Genomic DNA, 20,591 nt, shown 5'->3' on the forward strand with positions numbered 1-20,591 from the left:
AGTCGTCAGCCCCGTCAAAGACCTCGAAGTCGTCCTCATAGTCCTGCGCGCAGAGCAGACACGTTCACAGGCAGAGCACGCTTAGAGCAGACACGCGCGAGCACGCACAGAGCTGGGAGCACGCAGCCAGCAGGATGCACAGACAGGGCCCCGTGTGCTTGGGCGCCCTGGAGCTCACAGGTTTCTGTGCAAACTGCTGTGCTTGTTCCTCCGCGTCCGCACACACCCTACAGAACTGTGCACTCTGAGAGCTCTGAGTGAACAATAAAGTGCAAACGTACCTGTGCCGAGAATGGGAGCGTGAGCACACGGAGACCTGTGTACCCATGTGTACTTCATGTAGACACACACACACATGCACGCACATAATGCACACACATGTGCGCACGCACACGTTTGACTGCAGTGCACTATCAACAGGCTAAATTGAAAATTTTAATTCCACCATACTGGTCAGCAATGATAGACATATGGCAAACTTTTTATAGGTACCAGATCTAAATCAAGTAGATAAGGAGTACTGAGAGCAGTAAGAGGAGATGAAAAAACAACTGTTTCTGGTTTGAGAACAAACTATCTTTAAGATGAGAAAATTTTAAATACCTACTTCAAAATCATCTTCAAAAATGGCTGTATACTCATCCGTTCCAGCATTTTCTAAATCAAGGTCTTCCTTTTCAATTTCCTACGGGCAGAAATCAAACATATAATTAAAATATTCAATCTCAGGTTGATTCTTGCAAATAGGCTGGAAAATACATGTTTTCTGAGATTCACTTCAGGTTGTTAATTTAGAAATTCAAATGTTTATAAAATTAACATAACCTAATCGCAACTCTTAAAGAAATACCCTGACTTATAAGTATGACCAGAAAGAGAAAACAGTTAACAATCATATCCTTTTTGAGAAAACTATAAATTCTGATGGCCAAAGAAAAAAGTGGGTCTCTGGTTACTGAACAAATAAACCAGAGACCCAGCATCGCAGGCTCACCACATCCCAACAATTTATTGCTCGGCAAACACACCATGAGCCCCCCAGCCGCCCAGGGTGCCTGCCAGGGACAGGAGGGAGGAAGGGGACAGGAGAGTGTCTCTGGCTTGCTGGGCCTGAGCTCAGGGCCCCCCGCTCCGCCCCGGATTGGAAAGAACACCCCAGCACCACCAGCGGCTCCTGCAGGAGCTGGCTGCTCCTCCACCGCTGGCTCGGCATTTATTTCTGCAAACTTTCTGCTCCCTGGACCGTTCCTCACTGACAACACCTGAATCGTGTCTTTGTGAGGTCTCTGTTTACTTTCTTGCATTCTCCCCAAAGCTACTGACTTTCAAGGCAGAGAAACGCCAAGAAGGCTGGGGGCGCGTCCAGTCCGAGTTCCTGGGAGCGTACACGGAGGGTGCAGGGCAAACGCACGGCAGCCCCTGCGACCCAGCGTCCTCAGGGCCCCAGGCAGACAGACAGCGCAGACGGACGCGTCCTCTCCTCACCACGGCCTCTTCATTTCCCTGCCTCTGCTCCAGCTTCCACATCGAGGGGCCCTCCTCGCGGCCATGCTGGGGGACAGAGCACAGCGGGTCAGCCGGAGGGCAGAGGCAAGGCCCACCCTCCTCCCGCGGGGACCAGGGGCTGGCGTGGAGTGGCACCGGCCGAGCAACGCCTCACAGGGAACTCTACCTCTCCGGGCCTCAGGGTCCTCCTCTGAGAAACGGAGAGACTGTGAACCTTCCTCCAGGTGCCGGTGAGGCGGGGCACCTGGCTGTCCCACTGGGGCCATGGCCCCAGGGAGGCACGGCTCTCAGACACCACCGATGCAAAGGCATGGGGATGGCATGGCGCCCCCAAGAGGAGGGGAACCCCTTTCCGCCTAAAAACTCAATCTGGCCAAGTGGGCTCTCCGTGTAAGTGCTGAGCAACCACACCAAGGTAACTCAGGGCTGATGCTATAAAACACGTGACCAGTCATAAGCCAAACAAGCTGCCAGCTATCTTCAAGATCACTTCCGGGCTCTCTCAGGGGAAAAACACCTCTCATATTTTTCTCCCTTAGTGAAAAAAGAAGGTAAAATGTCTAATTTTGTATATTGGCTACATGTTGAAAGACTATTTCAGAAATGTTGGATTATATGTTATTAAAATTAATTTTGTTTCTTTTTTAAGGTGACCACCAAAAAAATTAAAATTACAAATGTGGCTCACATTGTAATTCTAGTGAACAGTGCTAACCCTTACCAAAAAAATTGAGAGACAGAAAGAAAGTATTAAAAACTGTATATTTTCATTCAATAATTCCAGTTTAAGAAACTTACTCATGAGCAGTAGGAGGGAGATCGGAACCATTACAGCTAGAGGGGTTTCCGCAGAGTCAGGGCAAACAGCACATGCTGCGGGTGTGAGCAAGACACAAAGGCGCCAACCACCCGCCCCCAACACAGACGTCAGAACAGCAGAGTGGAAGGTCACACAGAAAAAAGACTACATGGGAAGAATCACCTATAAGGCTCACTTTTTACTAAGGAGTGGCTATACCTAGACAGGGAGGAATCCAACCACTGCCCAGACTGAACACAACATGCTCACATCAACCAGCACAGCCGCCCCACCTGACTTATCTGAAAACACTGTGCTCCTGGGTGTGTGCGTGGAATACAGACCCAGAAAAACACGGCATCAGATGCTAAAGACACGGCTCTCATAGTCCACTGTTTTACATAACTATCAGAGAAAGAAAAAGATCCTTCTTCCCGGGAAACAAAAGAAAGTAGGTTAAACCATTAGGCCATTTAGCTATGACCTAAATCAAATCCTTTATAATTATACAAATTATAAAGGTGACAAATAGATTCAAGGGACTAGATCAGGTCTGGTAAACAGAAAGACTGAGGAACTATGGACGGAGGTTCATAACGTGGCACAGGAGGTGTGACCAAAACCACCCCCAAGAAACGCAAGAAGGCAAAGTGGTTGTCTGAGGAGGCCTTACAAATAGCTGAGAAAAGAAGAGAAGCAAAAGGCAAAGGAGAAAGGGAAAGATACACCCAACTGAATGCACAGCTCCAGAGAACAGCTAGGAGAGATAAGAAAGCCTTCTTAAGTGACCAATGCAAAGAAATAGAGGAAAACAAAAGAACGGGAAAGACTAGAGATCTCTTTAAGAAAATTGGAGATACCAAGGGAACACTTCAAGCAAAGATGGGCACAATAAAGGACAAAAACGGTGTGGATCTAACAGAAGCAAAAGATATTAAGAAGAGGTGGCAAGAATACACACATCTATACAGAAAAGCTCTTCATGACCCAGATAACCACGATGGTGTGATCACTCACCTAGAGCCAGACATCCTGGAATGCAAAGTCAAGTGGGCCTGAGGAAGCATTACTATGAACAAGCTAGTGGAGGTGATGGAATTCCAGTTGAGCTCTTTCAAATCCTGAAAGATGACGCTGTGACAGTGCTGCACTCAATACGCCAGCAAATCTGGGAAACTCAGCAGGGGCCACAGGACTGGAAAAGGTCAGTTTTCATTCCAATCCCAAAGAAAGGCAATGCCAAAGAATGTTCAAATTACGGTACAATTGCACTCATTTCACATGCCAGCAAGATTATGCTCAAAATCCTTCAAGCTAAGCTTCAGCAGTATGTGAACCAAGAACTTCCAGATGTACAAGCTGGATTTAAAAAGGCAGAGGAACCAGAGATAAAATTGCCAACATATACTAGATCATAGAAAAAGTAAGGGAATTCCAAAAAAAGTCTACTTTTGCTTCATTGACTACACTAAAGCCTTTGTGTGGATCACAACAAACTGTGGAAAATTCTTAATGAGATAGCAATACCAGATCACATTACCTGCCTCCTGAGAAACTTGTACGCAGGACAAAAGGCTACAGTTAGAACTGGACATGGAACTGGTTCCAAACTGAGCAAGGAGTACATCAAGGCTAGGTATTGTCACCCAACTTATTTAACTCACATGCAGAGTACATCAGGTGAAATGCAGGGCTGCATGAAGCACAAGCTGGAATCAAGACTGCCAGGAGAAATATCAATAACCTCAGACATGTAGATGATACCACTTTAATGGCAGAGAGTGAAGAGGAACTAAAGCACCTCTTGATAAGTATGAAACATTTAAACATTCAAAAAATGAAGATAATGGCATCCAGTTCCATCACTTCACGGAAAGTGGAAGGGGGAAAAGTGGAAACAGTGTGGGATTTCATTTTCTTGGGCTCTGAGATCACTGCAGACAGTGACTGCAGCCACGAAATTAAAAGACGCTTGCTCCTTGGAAGAACAGCCGTGACAAACCTAGACAGTGTATTACAAAGCAGAGATATCACGCTGCTGACACAGGTCCGTCTAGTCAAGGCTATGGTTTTTCCAGTGGTCATGAATGGATGTGAGAGTTGGACTGTGAAGAAAGCTGAGCGCCGAAGAATTGATGCTTTTGAACTGTGGTGTTGGAGAAGACTCTTGAGAGTCCCTTGGATAGCAAACCAGTCCATCCCAAAGGAAATCAACCCTGATTACTGACTGTAAGGACTGGTGCTGAAACTGAAGCTCCAATACTGTGGCCACCTGATGCAAAGAGCCGACTCACTGGAAAAGACCCTGATGCTGGGAAAGATTGAAGGCAGGAGGAGAAGGGGACAACAGAGCATGAGATGGCTGGATGGCATCACTGACTCAACTGACATGAGTTTAAGCAAGCTCTGGGAGTTGGTGATGGGTCAGGGAGGCCAGGGGTGCTGCAGTGCACGGGGTCTCAAAGAGTCAGACACAACTTAACTACTGAACAACAACAACAGGAGCCAAAACCTGCTTGCCACATTACCGATAACAGAACAAAACCTAGGAAATGGGAGGATAACAATTTTAACACCACAGTATATAATTCTAAAGATATTACATAATCATTATGAAGGTTCTTCTGGTGATAATGATGAAGATGGCATAAAAATGAAGCCTAGGATTGTGGTGTCTGAATGATACCATATCACTGACCTGTGCTTCTCACGTGTACACATGCACGCATAACCCAGAACGTAAAACAACTATTACACTTTATGACTTGCGTGTGCTTCTCACGTACACATACACACATGTGTGCACACACTTAATCCAGGATATGAAGTAACTGTGAAATGAGTGGAGCCATGAGGGCATCAGTGTTAATAACAAACGCCTGATAGACTTTGCCAGTCACCCAAGCCTGCGCTGCTTTGTGGAAAGATTTTCAACACTAACGCAACTTTTTTACTAAGTCGGTCACTCAGTCGGTAAAGACTCTGCCTGCAATGCAGGAGATCTGAGTTCAATCCCTGGGTTGGGTAGATCTCCTGGAGAAGGAAATGCCTACCCACTCCAGGACTCTTGCCTGGAGAATTCTATGAATGGGGGAGCCTCGTGGGCTGTAGTCCACGGGGTTGCAAAGAGTAGGACACAACTGAGTGACAGTTGTATATACACACCCTCAGACTTTCTATTTCTTCTCGAGGCAACGTCACTAACGTCGATATTCCAGGAATTTTCCTTCTATCTAAATCGTCTAATCTGTTAGCAGGAAATGCTGTCAATCCTATTTGTGAAAGTGGGAGCTGAAGTCCCAGTCTCTACTGACTTTTCTGTTTCTCCCTCTAATTCTGCCTGCCTCTACTTCTTGTATTCTGGATCTCTTCTGAGCAGCATGTTCATTTACACTTGTCATGTCTTCCTTGCAAGAGACCTGTCTTATTCCTGTGATGTGTTCTCGGGCCTCTGGTCCAGCCACCCAAGCTCTGGTACAACTGTTGTTTGGTGGCCACCGTGTCCATCTTTTCACTTTAATCCATTTGAGTCTTTTAATCTAAAATGTATCTCTTATGTGCCTCGTGGAATCACCACTCAAGTAAACCCATGAAAAAAGGCCTGCCAGGCTCTGCTCTCTGAGTCTCAGGACCGCACCACAGAATCCCCGGGAAGGGTCTCACCTTCCTTCTTGAGTCTCTGTCCTTCCCGTTAGTCCTCACTAAGTTCTCTGAATGCCTAGAAAGCAAATATGATCAAGGTCAAATTAATTTTAAACAAAAACTTGAAAATTAAAGCATTTTCGTCTCAGTGAAGGCTGCTGTCAGCTTTTGATATGATTAAGAATGGCTACAGGTTGGCATATTTGCAAAGCATGCTTTATTAGGACTATTATTAGAACTTTATTAGAACTAAGGCCTCTTTAAAACTATTTTTTAAACTATAGGTTAAACCTTTTTAAACTATTTTTACTGTCTCAGCAGTAGTACAGGATAGGAAATATCTTCAGTAGAGGGAAGAAATTGTGTTTTAACAAATTTGTGTTTAGGTATAAACCCATATCCTTTAAGAGTTCTAGAAAATTCCTATAATTTTATTAGAGAATCCATCCGAAATGTTTTAGGTTTAATATAATATTTATATTTCCAAAAGATTTATCTTGAACTATGTTCTATTTTTATAGAACATATTTTGTATGTTTACTTTGGACCTAAAATTAAGGTTTTCAAAATTACAACCTGATTCTCAATATTTGGAACTTAACATTCATACCAATTCAACACAGTGTATGTTTAAAATCATACAGAACCAAGCAAAAGCTTCACTGCCTTTCTAGCAGATCTGCAATACAAAATCTAGGAATCTGCACCCCAGGCTTAAGCATAACCTTGTACAAACTTGTAAGATTTAGGGCAAGGTGTTTAACCTGAATCTCCCTAATCTGTGAAAAAGAATCACCAAATATCGCTGCTGTAAAGAATAAATTATAAACTGGAGCTCACATTCAAAAGGAGGATTTACAGGCAAACTATAACCTTAGCCTTCATAAAACCCACAAAATTGGCCTCATCCAAGCTTCACCAGTAAAGACAGGCTCTGAAAGGCCAGCCACCCCCAGGAAGGGCGGACGCAGCGGGTGCCTGACCTGCAGACACGGGGCAGCCGGTCTGCTGGGCACGTCTGTGCTCAGCGTCCAGGGGTCGTGAACCGTAAGCCCAGAGCCACTGCAGGTGCCCTCCCCCGCAGAGTGGAGACTCCCGGAGACCGGTGCCCGGGGAGGGCTGGCGTCCTGAGGCCACACCAGCAAGTGTGTACAAGGCCAAGCAGGACTTATAACCCATAACAAGCTCCCAGCCCCTGGAGGACCCCGAAGACACAACTTGGAGGGTTCGTGTCTGGAGAACCTGAAGACTAGCTGTAGTGTGCTCTCATCTCCTGGCCGTAATCAGGCCCAAGAGGAAAAGTCCATTTTGACGCTTTCTGGGAGAACTCAGCTATAAACACAGCCATCGGCCAAAGGACACATTCACTCACCGGCTGCCCGTGCCGTCTCTCCTCAGACTTGTTCCTCGATGTCTGTGCTCCCCATCCTGTCAGGAAGTCCCACACCCGTTAATGAGTACAGCATAACGAATTCACAATTACTAGGCTCTGAAAAAGGGGTCACGGGCTCAAAATCTAACAACCGCATCTGTGCTACAGGCACCTCTTAAAATGACTGTTTTTACCACCTGTCTTAGTAAATAAGGTGTTTGACGTAAGGGAGATGAGTAAGGTACACTAAAAGGTGGTTATCCATCGTCTCAGTAATATTACCTAAGTAAAAGAAACTTATACTTACCAAGTCTACATAATTTTCAGAAAATCTGACTAGATCCTTACACTGTTTAAAACGATAAAACTTTCAAACATATGGAATATGGCTATTTCACAAATCTGCACACCTATGGAAAAAATTTAAACGCTCTTCTCTTAAATTAAGTGAATTTTAAAAACAGAATGTAAATCAACACATGAAGGCAGGCTGTTTAAAGGAGAGCCATCTGTTGAGTGGGCACTGCCCGGAAGCACGTGGGAAAAGAGGGGCAGTAGGCTGTTCCCTGAGGAGGGCCTGGGCCAGAGGGGCTCCAGACCTGGGGGCCGGAGGGGAGGGGGAGTCAGGGGGAGAGAGCCAGAAAAAGCACAGAGCGGAAGGAAGCTTGGCGTGCAGGGCAATACACAGCAAGTAGCAAACGCCTAATAAAAGTTAGCATTATTCAGACACTGTCTCTGACCAATAAATTCTACCGACCTGTGTGTCCAATATTAGGTCACTTGTAAACAAATGAGGTTAGGACCATGACAGAATACCAGGCAGCTACGGGAGGCGGGGAGGGGGGGGGGCGGTACCTTCGGCTCCCTCCTCCTGTGCTCCTCCCTGCGAGACCGCTCTTTCCTCTCCGCGTGGCCCCGCGGCCTCTCCTCGCCGACGGGGAAGCCCTCTTTATGGCGCCTCTCTTTATGTCTCTCTTCCCCTTCCTTGTCGGAGAACGAACTGCCTTTTTCTTTTGAATTCTTCTCTCTCTTCTCCCTCGTGCTGCTCTTTTCCCGGTGCTTCTTTTCCCGGTCTGGTTCCTTCTGCTTCCTGTGTCGCCTTTCGCCCTCTTCTTTGTACAGCCAGTATTTGAGCGGGTTGTCCTTGCTGTCACCATACTGCAGCTGCGAATGTACCGGTGACAGACACGTAAGCGTGTGTAAGCGGCACGCGCCTTCACGTGTTCACACCCCGCAGAGGTGGGAGGCGCAGGCCTCCGGCGCGGCCACCCTCCCAGATGCGCGTGACAGCCAAGGCAGGAGACGGCAGGGACGCCCCGCCAGCACGCACACTCACGCAGCCTGGCCCTCGGGGGGCCATCGCCCCCGTTCTTCCGCGGGGCGAACCCCCCTGACCCTGCTGCTGTCCCCTCCCCGGCTCCCCGCGTCCCGAGCACCCGGCCCGCCAGGCCCCCCGACAGCGCCGTGTGAGGCGTCCCGGGACAGCACACGGCGCCTCTCCTCCCAGCACGGGTCTGCCCCCACCCGCAGGGAGACCGCTCCTCACCCCTGGGTCCCTCAAGACCCCAGGGGTGCCCGGTGACCCCGGGGGCGGGCACCACAAGGCAGTGAGCGGCTGCAAACTAATATGGCGGATCGTGAGCGTTACCACGACGTCTTAATGGAACACAAACCATCCTTTCCCTTCACTCAGGGCCTCCTCCGTCTCTGCACCCTGAGGGTCCATCTCCACCACCCCTCTGGGGACAATCCCACCGCCCCATCCACTCTGCTCACAGCACTGACATATATAACTATCAGACAGTTCCTCTTCAAAAGCACCCAGACGAGTAGGCAGATATGCACAGGTAGTAACAAGTAAAAGGGCAACAGACCCTTGCACAGAATGTGTCTGAGTCGAATGAGCAGACATTACAAACTGGGATAATGCCCAGGTGCTGCTTAGGACGGGGGACTCACACCCGGACAATGGGAACAACTACGCTGGGTGTGAAGTGAGCAGGTGAGGCGGCACAATGTAATGGAGCAAGTCCACTTTCAGAAACTGATCATTAGGAAACACTTAGGAGTAAACGCAAGAAGTCTACACCTCGGATGTCCTCACAATAAAAAGATTTAGAATCAAAGTAAATACCCAAGGAAGCAGATGTGTCAAGAAAACTATGACGTGTCCATATGACTGAATAATGTATTATGCAGCCATTAAAATACTACAGACAGGTGTGATAGCTTAGAAAAAATGCTTAAAATGTATTCAGTTTAAGCGGCTATAAAACAGCAAAGATCCAACTTAAAACGAACTTTCTGTGTACATATCCAAACACATACATACATATGAATATATGGACATAAACCTACAGGACATATATGCTTAAACATTACCAGTGATTATCTCTAGGTGGGCACCCACCTTTAATTTTCTTCTTATTATTTATTTGTATTTTGTAAATTTTCCAGAATAGTCAATATTGACTCTTGGAATTGGAGAAACACATTTGCCTAAAGGATCTCAGTGCCTGACAAGAGTCTCAAGTCTTGGACTCTGTTTTACGCTCTTCACCAGAAAAGCTCCCACAGTGCTCGCCTGGGCGTCCTGGGCCCTGCAGCCGAGGCCCAGGGCCGAGCCCTGCATACCTTTCTCTGTCGGTACCTTCTCTCCCGATCCTCATCTCCTCGTTCAGAGTCTTCATCTCTCTGCTCCCTCTCTTCAATTCTTGCTTTACTTCCTACAAAAATAAAACATATTTTTAACATGCCCAAACTTTAACATCCTGCAGCAGTCTCTACAGTACATGTCACACAGTATCACATATGTAAACATGTTCTTTAATTAAGAAACATTCTCCAATCTCAAGAATGGAAAGTTCTAGAATCTAAACTTAAAATGGAATAAAGAAGGAGAAAACCTGGAAAGTGTGTCAGAGGAGCCCCAGACAGGCACCAGCCCAAACACAGGCCTTCAGAGCTCCAGTCGCTGGCAGAGACTCAGGGAAGCAAAGTCCAGTCCAGCTGGGCAGGCATTCCCTCCCCACGCTCAGCCACGGGGAAAAGCCGCCTCGGACAAACTGGGGGACTGCCCCCTCCTGCCCCCAGGCCACCTGGAGCCCTGCCACCAAGGGCACACGAGTGCAGGAGGCCCTGTGATGCAGGGGGCAAGGACGGCCCACTCCACTGGCTCCGGGTGGAGGCTCTACCCTGTGATCTCTCCCTGCCATGGGGACCCAATACAACCACCTCAATCACCAGTGACGCCCACAGCCCAGTCCAGGATCGAAAAACCAGACTTTTGCTTTTGAATCTGCACAATACTTATTAGCCTTAAAACTACCAAAGCCCACATTTTTAAAGGTGAGGACAAAACTCAACATACAGAGACCACTGAAAACAAAGTTCATTCACCACAAAATTATTCACCAAACCTGACCACTTTCTAAAAGTCTTGGACAAATGAGAACAGGGGCTTCCCTGGTGGCTCAGATGGGAAAGAATCTGCCTGCAACATGGGAGACCTGGGTTTGATTCCTGGGCTGGGAAGATCCCCTAGAGTAGGGCATGGCAACCCACTGGAGTATTCTTGCCTGGAGAACTCCATGGACAGAGGAGCCTGGCAGGCCACAGTCCACGCAGTCACAGTCAGACATGACTGAGCGACTAAGCATGCCCATAAGAGATCAAAACACACAGTGGGTCCCCTGGTGCGGGCGACAGGAGTGCAGAGAAGGGCTAGGCTCTGAGAGAGAGTGGTGATCAGGGTGGTTCCCAGGGTTTGTGATGTAAGGAAGGAAGGGAGGGAGGGTCTGGGGACCCAAGGGAGACATGGAGGAGACAAGGGAAGGGGTAAGAAAATGGCCAGGGGAAGGAGGAAGGCCCATCAGAGTCAGGTTGCACAGACTCTGCACAGACTCCTGAACAACCAGAGCAACGCTGCACTGAGAAAACAAGACCATGTAGCAACCAGAGCAACCGGAAAACAAAAAAGACTTCATTACTAAAAACATACCAAGAACATCAAAATGATAATCCTGAAAAGAGGCAATAGATGGTAAGGGAGTCATTGTTAAACTTGAGTAGAGATAGCCTACTTAACCTCACCCTGCCCAAACCTCGGGTCCTGGGGCCCAAGCCCCTACACAGGGCAACACATGACACCAGACCATGAACTGAGGTCCTGCTTCCATCACGATCACAGCCTGAGGACACTGGAGCCATGATACGCTCTTCTAACATATTCCTTTTTAGTTTATGTTGGCTAGTTTGAATTTTTATAGGAAGATACCATTTGTATAATAAAAAACAATGAAGATACTTAATTCCATTTGGGAAGAAAAAAGTACTTACCTCTACCTTTAGAATCTCTAGGAATTTGAAATATTTAAATATGGCTAAAATAAATCTGATACTTTTGAGGAATTCTTTTTATCAAAGAGCATTATTTTTTTATTTAAAACAGGGGCTGTGAATTATGGAGGGAATAAATCTAAAGTATATTTCAATAGTAAAACTCCAGCCAATAATTAAGCTGCTACTCTTTCTGTTCACTGCTGCTGCTGCTGCTGCTGCTGCTAAGTTGCTTCAGTCGTGTCCGACTCTGTGCGACCCCATAGACGGCAGCCCACCAGGCTCCCCCGTCCCTGGGATTCTCCAGGCAAGAACACTGGAGTGGGTTGCCATTGCCTTCTCCAATGCGTGAAAGTGAAAAGGGAATGGGGAGTCGCTCAGTTGTGTTAGACTCTTCCCGACCCCATGGACTGCAGCCTACCAGGCTCCTCCGCCCTCGGGATTTTCCAGGCAAGAGGACTGGAGTGGATTGCCAAAAGAAAACAGTGCCAAGTGCGCACACAGGCGCACCGCAGGGGCTCTGACCCCACAGTCAGCCTTTAGAAAAACACACAGGAGAAGACCAGGGGGCGGGGTCGCCTCCAGGGACACACAGACCTGCCCGCCTGCGCTCCGGCCTGTCCTGGTCCCGGTTCCGGTCGCGGTCCCGGGCCAGCAGGTTGTGGTGCGCGGCCGCCTGCCTCAGCTCCTCGCGGCGCGCCCGGTGCTCCTGGTCCCTCTCACGCTCCTTCCCCCGGCCGTGCGGCCTCTCCGCGTCCAGCTCCCGGCGCCTCTCCTTCCGCCGGTCCCGCTCCCTGTCCCCGCGGGGATGCTCCCGCGCGGCGTGGCCGTCCCGCTCGGCGGCCCGCTCTCTGTGCTTGGCCTCGCGATCGGGGTCCCTGGATCGGTGCTCTTTGCCGTCTGCCAGGTCCGCTTCCGACTCTCGCAGCGGTTTCCGGTCTCTGTGCTGCTTCTCCTCCTTGGGACCAGAGGACTGAGCCGCCTACACGAGGGAAGAAGAGCGGGGGTCTGCACCCCGGGGTCACACCCACCGAAGGGCCCTAGGCAGCACTGGCTTAAACGGTCGTGGCTCCCTGCACGCCTGCAGTCAGCTCTGCAGCCCCTTGACCTGCCAGGTGCTCACCTCCAGGGACATCAGAGGGTGCCGGCCAGTCAAACCTGCATGGCCCCGTGAATCCGAAAGAAAGGAAGGGAGCTTGAGGCCGTGCCCGAAAGCCTCAGGACACTGGCCGCTGGGGTCCCCCTCAGAGAACAAGGACCATAGCCATAAACTCTCAGGAGGTGTTTTGTGTGTGTGACCTCGGAGATCCAACCAGTCCATTCTAAAGGAGATCAGTCCTGAGAGTTCATTGGAAGGAATGATGCTAAAGCTGAAGCTCCAGCACTTTGGCCACCTCATGCAAAGAGTTGACTCACTGGAAAAGACTCTGATGCTGGGAGGGATTGGGGGCAGGAGGAGAAGGGGACGACAGAGGATAAGATGGCTGGATGGCATCACCGACCCGATGGACATGAATTTGGGTGAACTCTGGGAGTTGGTGATGGACAGGGAGGCCTGGAATGCTGCAATTCATGGGGTTGCAGAGAGTCGGACACGACTGAGCGATTGAACTGACTGACCTCGCAGCATCGAGATCTCAGTTTCCGACCAGCGATGGAACACATGCCCCCTGCAGTGGAAGCGTGGAGTCTTAACCGCTGGACCACCAGGAAGTCCCTTCTCAGGAGGTCTTGATTGCAACCCTTCAGCTCCCCACATATACATATACACACACAGACCACACACACACACCACACACACACACACACACACCACACACACACACACACACACAAGGCCCCAGTTATGAACCCCAACAGGAACCCCACTGGTGGGATGCTGGGCTGAAATAGGCCAGAAAACTGCAGCCACGACGGTTCCTGAGCAACTAACCACGTGGCTTTATCTCTGCATCAAAACGCCTCTGAAATGAGCCACATGTAAGCAAAGCCATGCAGAGCTGAGAACCAGGTAACACTATCCAAGATTACCATCCAGGGTCCACACAGACCCAACCTCAAAATTTTTTTCCCCAAATCTTTAAAATATACTACCCAAAGGTGTTTTCGGAGGTCATCTGCTTTCCAAGTATCATCTTTGGTTCTTCTCTAAAAAGAAAAGTATAGAGTTAGAATTTAATTTTAGAGTTTAAAACATCTAATTTTTTATGCTCCAGTGAGCTGCTTTTTCATTAGACCATTTTAGTCAATGGCAATCCTTGATATGCCAGACATTATTGTCTGTCTGTAAGAATAAAAGATATCATAAACAGATTTTTTTAAAGTTACCCATAAACAATCACAGGCTACCCTGTATTCCTGCTGCTCCGAGGCTCAGGCCCAGTGCAGACACCCAGCCCTACCTCCTCAGGCAGACCCACAGTGGGCCCCTCAGTGGGAGGTTTGCTGGGCAGATGCCTCTTCAGGTGCTGACAGCAACAAGTCCACAACACAGGGCCCAGCTGTGAGCCCTGGGTGACGACAGATACCAGTCAAGGATGGTTTCCTATAGAGAACAAGATAAACCTATCCCAACTACATCATTTGCCTTTGAGAAACTCTGCCTTAAGAGCATAAATACAGGAGGACCTGGTGTGTTTCGAATTTAAAGCAAATGGAGTGCAAATAAAAAACAAAAACACATTCATGGACCAGCCACCAAAAATCATCCTGGTGATGTGTAAATGAAGAAAGCAGGGGGAAAATTCACAACAGCTCATAACACTCTAAGGAGAAATAAATAAAAAGCAACAAGGTCAAGAATCTGCCAGAGTACTAAGCAGAAAGGGCATCATTCTCTGCTCTCAGTGGAACACGCACTCTTTTCTGATAAATTGGTCGATTTAACAAAAGGAGTGCACAGTAAGACATGGTGAGGATGGTGAGCAACAGTTAGCATTGCTACAACCTGCAGCTGCTAAACTGTAAAACATTCTCTCTCAAGTTAACTGCTCTTTAGAGAGGCTTAACACATGATCGTTTCCAAACAAATGGCCCAAAGCCGACAGTGTGCTGCTGGTGGAGCAGGCAGTGGAGTCCAAGACCCCTACCCACGGGAGGCATCCGCAGGAATGTGATCCAATGTGGGAAACCCACTGGATCAGGGCTCTTAATGGTTGTAATTATATTACTTACGCCAATAAAATTTTAAAAAAGAAAAAAAAGAACAAGGCAACAGATCAACAGGGACCCCAGGATTTTCTAGCTGCCTCTTACATTTTCACCAACAAAAACCTGGCTTCGGGCCTTACTTCATCCTGAAGCTTTTCTTCCTTTCCTTTTTAAATTTCTCCTTTAAATTCTTTAAACTGTAAAATGATACAGAGCTCCTCATGCCCATCACAACCCCAGGCATCACCCTACATAGGCTTGGCCACTGTGCTTCAGACCAGGAGCCCCTGCCTCCTGCCCTCTGCTCCGCCAGGGTCCCATCCTGTGAGGCAGATAAAGGCAAATAAATTAAAACTGAGGCTCCAGGTAGGGAGGCAGTGTTTTCCCCCTTGAGAGGAATAAATCACAGCCTGAGGACAAAGGAAAACTCCAGAAGAGATGCCTAAACAGCAGAACCTCCAACCTCCTTATGCAAATGTAACTTATACAAACCAACCCGTGCTACTTACATATATTTAGGTATATACATGCCCACATGGCTCTTTGAGCAGCACGACTGCACTCTCTCCCTTGGTCCAAGCACACAACTTAGCTCTGCAGTGAACTCTGCGTGAACTCTGCTTATATGACAACTGACGACAAACAGATGTTATAATGAAGTGACCCCAGTTCAGGCAAACAAAAAGGGTGAGCACTGAGGATCCGGTCTCAGACACTACCCCACAGCACTGAGAAATTGAACTGTCTCTGAACAGCACCACACCCAAGATCACCACCAGCGATCAGAACAGCACCTAGCAGCTGCAAGGACCCCAAGCAAGCCCTGATCTCCTCCCAGCTCCAGTGACAATTCTTGACAAACAACTCAAGCAGCTAAAAGTAACATTGTAAATTCTTGCCTTTATAAGCCTCCCCCATTGTGCAACCGGGGAACACAGTTCAAGAGTTTGCATCTGTGTCTCCCAAGCTGCAGTCGTAACATACGCCAAATAAACACCTTTTAACCTCAATCAAGTCTCCTTTTCTACAATTTTGGTTAACACAACTTTTAAAACTTCCTATAAACAAATCAGAGAAAACAAGTGACAGAATAACTTATTAAAATGTAAAGAACCGGTGCAGAAGACGACAGAAGTCAGGAAGTTGATGCTCTAACTCCTAATCGATATTACTAACATTATAAAAGTGAATGACAGAAGACAAAAAAGGGGAGGCAAATGCGTGCAAAGGAAGTCCTCATCTTTTACGGGAATCCACAGGCAAGCAGAACGAGACAGCTCAGTTACTCGTTAGTTACTGAGCACTTTAACGTTTAGAACCTCATCCAGCCCTACTCGTACTGCCCCGATGTATCCGTTGGGAAGTAAGACACGTCGGTAGGTTTCCTAAGGTCCCACAGCGCGGCCCCGGGGCGCCTCCCGCCCCGAGGAGGAGGCGGCCCCGGCGAACACGGGCTTGCCCGCTTGGCGTCCGCACCCACCTTCCCGGGCTCCATCGCTGCGCGCAGGCCCCGGAGGCCGCGTTGCCCTCCGGCCGGTCAGGCCAGAAAAGAGACGCTCGGCCTCCCGCGCCCCCAACCGGCGTCCCGCCTCCTAGCAACCTGCAGGCGGAGTAGCCGAGCACCGAGCGACCGCCGGCCCGGCCTGCCCCTCGGCCGCCCCCAGCGCGCCTGCGCTTCTCCTCCTCCTAGCAACTGGTAGACGGCGCCGCGGCGCGGCCTCTCCTAACGCGCTTGCTCCACCCTTCCTCCTAGCAACCGACAGCCTGGGCAGTAGAGCACCGAGCGACCGCCGGCCCGGCGTGCCCCGCGGCCGCCCCAGCGCGCCTGCGCCCTCCTATCTCCTAGCAACCGACCGGCAGGCCCGCGAAGCCCAGAGCTACTGCTGGGCCGGGATTCCCGTGGGGCCGAGGGGAAAAGGGTGCGGAGCAGGGCAGAGCGCTGCCGGAGCTCGGCCCGGCGGCTCTCTGGGCGGGGAAGCAGCCGGGCAGAACGGGAGCTGCTGCAGGGAAACGGGCAAACCGCCTTTTGAAGCGGAGCGGAACCCAGCCTCTGTCCGGGCGGGCGGCGGAGGGCGCTCTCCTTCCGCGGAGGCGCGCACTGCTCGAGTTCCTCTGCTCATGGTTGCCGTTTGACTCCGTGCGGGATTGGTAGGAATCACGAAGTGTCTGAAAAAGTAATTGTTGAAAATTTCAACTTTTACACAAAACGGGAGAGAAGGGGACTGAGATATTAAGGCACTAGTCTGCATCTCACGTTTATAATATTTTATCACAACTATTTTAAGGTTAACACAAAAGCCAACCTTAAGCATGCAAGACTAGAGAGGGATGGGTCCTACTCCCGTGATGCGCATTGTAACTGACATTTAGCTCTGATTCTGCCAAGTGTTTCGCGTCAATTTAGCCTGCCAGTGTTACTTAGAAAAGATTTAACTTACCGGTAGAGAGAGAGAGAGGGCTCAAATCTTGTGCTAAGGAGCGCATCCGTGAGCGTGTTATTAGGGGGTCTGTACTTTTGATGTCTTTTTTCCTTTGCACACTGTTCATGGGGTTCTCAGGACAAGAATACTGGAGCGGTTTGCCATTCCCTACTCCGGTGGACCGTGTCTTGTGTTGTTAGAACCTTTTACTATGGCCCATCCATCTTGGGTGGCCTTGCACAGCATGGCTTATAATTTCGTTGAATTGTCTAAGCCCCTTGCCCAGGACAAGGCTGTGGTCCATGAAGGGACCATAAAGAAGGCTGAACACCAAATAATTGATGTTTTTGAACTGTGGTGTCAGAGAAGACTCTTGAGGGTCCCTTGGACTTCAAGGAGATCAAACCAGTCAATCTTAAAGAAATCAACCCTGACTACATTGAAAGGACTGAGGCTGAAGCTCCAGTACTTTGGCCACCTGATGGGAAGAGCCAGCTCACTGGAAAAGACCCTGATGCTGGGAAAGATTGAAGGCAAAAGAAGAGTGTGGCAGAGGATGAGATGGCTGGATGGCAACACCGACTCCATGGACTTGAATTTGAGCGAACTCTGAGAGAGAGTGAAGGACAGGAAGGCCTGGTGTGCTCGTCTTTGGATTATAAAGAATTGGACGTGACTTAGCAACTAAACAACTTTTGATGTCATGGTTTTGCTGTAGATAGGCAATTTTGCAGACGTTGTGTTTTGAGTCACAAACTGTTATGGTTTATGGATCTACTTCCCTCCAGATATAAAAGCCATTTTCTTGGCTGCTTGCCTCAGAGGAGTTAATATCATCAGATCCAATCGGCCTTTTATATTTAATTCTTCTCTGGTTTTGAACTTTGCAGTACTACCTTTTTCATTTTCACTACAGCATTTAGGAAGAACCAAACAGGAAACAAGAATAGGAAAGGTAATTTCAGTGACAGCTATGATTTACTTAGGGACTGCTCCAAGGGAGGCAGCAAACTGAAATTTTTCCCTTGGTAATTCATTTAATTCTCCTACTGTTCCTGTGAGACAGGCATGTTACTGTTTTTCAGGGGATGAGCCTGAGGGCCAGAAAGATTAATTTAGTTGCCTGAGCTCAAAGCTAGGCTGGTGGATGATCTGACAGCAGTTAATTCTCTTAACCACTGGGTCAGTCTTTGTCAGCTGGGGAAACAGCTGATACTGGAAAGGCTTCAGCCTTGAGGATAAGGCGGTCAGCTACAGTGTTAGATGAAGTCATGGACACAGCAACTGCATGAATGCCCTCGGCCTGGCCCTGGAACTCCTCTCTCCCCTCCTGAGAGTAGCCATACACTCCTGTCAGGACCATTGTGTCTTAACTTCTCCGTCTTTTCCCTCTCCAGCCTGACCAATCCATCGTCCACTGCAGCCAGCAATCCAACAAGTGACACACTTCAACGCCCTGCTTCCGACTCCATCTGGCTCTCACCCAGTTGCACTCTTTGTCACCAAGCAGACTGACTTAGGGTTCCCCAGATGCACCATATTCACAGGTCTTTGCAAGTGCTATCTCCCCTCTCTCACCGTCCCCACCATATGTGCCAAATAAATATCCATAGAGGAAGTTAAAACAGTTTTTCTCTCCTTGGACCTCTTAGAAGAATTCTTTTCTAAACAATTCATTTGCCAATCACATTTTATCTTGTGATAGTTCTTCTATCACTTTATTCACTAGATGACTCTCTAGTTTATTTGATGACGTGGGAACTCAATGCTGAAGACAGATGAATTAAACACTGCCTGGGAGACATCCCTGGTGGTCCAGAGGCTAAGACTGCACTCCCAATGCAGGGGGCCTGGTTTCCCCCAGGGACCCAGACCCCACGTGGAACACCAAGATCAAAGATCCTGCACACCACGATTCAGACCTGGCAAACCAAGTAAAGAAGTGTTTCTAAGAAACGCCGCCTGGACCTCCAGCTTCTCATAACTGCAAACAGTAATTAAACAACATGAAAGCGTAAGAGCGACTCATAAAAACGCAGTGACTGAGGAGGTGACAAAGTCTGCCTGCAGGAAAGGAATGAGTTTGGGAAGGGCCTCCTTTCAGGTGGACTCTGAAGCACAAACAACCTACAGGCAGAGACGCACAGAGAACATCTTAGGCAAGAACAAACGTGGGGCAAGGGCACAGGAAGGGAGGGAAGGGTCTGGAGGGTTTAGGAAATGTAATAACTTGTCTATAGCAGAGCTGCCCAATAGAAATATAATACGAGCCACAGAGTCATTATAAATTATCTAGTAGCCACATTTTACAAAGTGAAAAACAGATGAAATCAAATATAGTATTTAACCAAGTATATACCAATGTTATCATTTTGTCACAGAAAATATGTTTCAAATATTGTGTTGTTTTATACTTTTTTTATACTGTCTTTGAAGTCCAGAGTGTTTTTTATACTGACAGCACACCTCGGTTCAGACTGGCCCCTTTTCCTGGGCTCACAGCCCCAGGTGGCCAGTGGCTTTCACTCCGGGCAGTGCAGGTCTGGAGCATAGGGTGTGTGAGTGGGGGCAGGGGACATGCCATGGGTGGATGGCAGGAGATGAGACTGGGGGGGAAGGGAACAATTTGTCCAGGGCCTTGGAAGGTTTGATATAAAGATAAAGCATTAGATTAGGCAGTGATCAGTCCTTAACATGGGAAGAGAAAGCTGCGCTGAAGACTGGGCCGGTGGAGAACTCCTGACACCCAGAAACTAGGTGGTAGCTTGGCAGCCTTCATACAGGCTGCTTCTCTGCCTTGATCTGCAACACCTCTGCTTCCCCCAGCGCCTCCTCTGCTCCATCTCTCTCTGATTCTTCTGCCTCAGTCCCCCATATCCTCGTCCCTGTAATTTAAAAATGTATGTTCTGGGCTCCTCTGGCAGCCCATTGGTTAAGGCTCAGAGCTTCAACTGTAGGGGGTGTGGGAGCTAAGATCCTTCCTGCCACTCAGAGCAGCCAAAACATATATAAAAATAGGGATGTATGTTCACTCTGGCAGGTTGTGGTAAAAACAAAAAAATTTTTCCCACATTAATAACTTTGTTACAGAAGTCACATCACAATACTGTCACTGAGGTGTGTGGATGTGAAACTTGCCTGCGGTGTTAACTAAGGGCTGGTCAGAAGTCTGAGCTCAGGTCACCAGCAGGGTGTTTTACCACCTGCGTCGAAGCGGGATCACAGGGCACCTACTCTGCAGGGATCACGAGGGCTGAATGAGTAATTCTATAAAGTACTGAGCATCTGTACCTGCAAAGCTGAGCAGTCAATAAATGTAAGTTATTGACATTTTTATTATTGTTGCTCTTTTTTTTTTTTTTTT

At 48.5% G+C, this 20,591-nt stretch overlaps 1 protein-coding gene across 1 annotated transcript in view; it reads right to left on the reverse strand.

The window, feature by feature from the left end:
• The window catches only part of WDR60 (WD repeat domain 60), a 45,445-nt gene extending 29,040 nt beyond the window's left edge, over positions 1–16,405 (reverse strand). Inside the window, exons 1-10 of the mRNA XM_010829351.1 lie at positions 16,288–16,405; positions 13,752–13,805; positions 12,255–12,639; positions 9,954–10,045; positions 8,175–8,483; positions 7,320–7,375; positions 5,969–6,023; positions 1,486–1,551; positions 608–685; positions 1–43 (exon numbers count right to left, since the gene is read on the reverse strand). Coding sequence (XP_010827653.1) covers positions 1–43; positions 608–685; positions 1,486–1,551; positions 5,969–6,023; positions 7,320–7,375; positions 8,175–8,483; positions 9,954–10,045; positions 12,255–12,639; positions 13,752–13,805; positions 16,288–16,302 — 1,153 coding nt within the window. The 5' untranslated portion in view covers positions 16,303–16,405. The remainder of the gene's footprint in view (positions 44–607; positions 686–1,485; positions 1,552–5,968; positions 6,024–7,319; positions 7,376–8,174; positions 8,484–9,953; positions 10,046–12,254; positions 12,640–13,751; positions 13,806–16,287) is intronic.
• Between the last annotated feature and the right edge of the window lie 4,186 nt (positions 16,406–20,591).

Source organism: Bison bison, unplaced genomic scaffold (assembly GCF_000754665.1).
Source record: "Bison bison bison isolate TAMUID 2011002044 unplaced genomic scaffold, Bison_UMD1.0 scf7180017864503, whole genome shotgun sequence".
Lineage (NCBI taxonomy): Eukaryota > Metazoa > Chordata > Mammalia > Artiodactyla > Bovidae > Bison > Bison bison.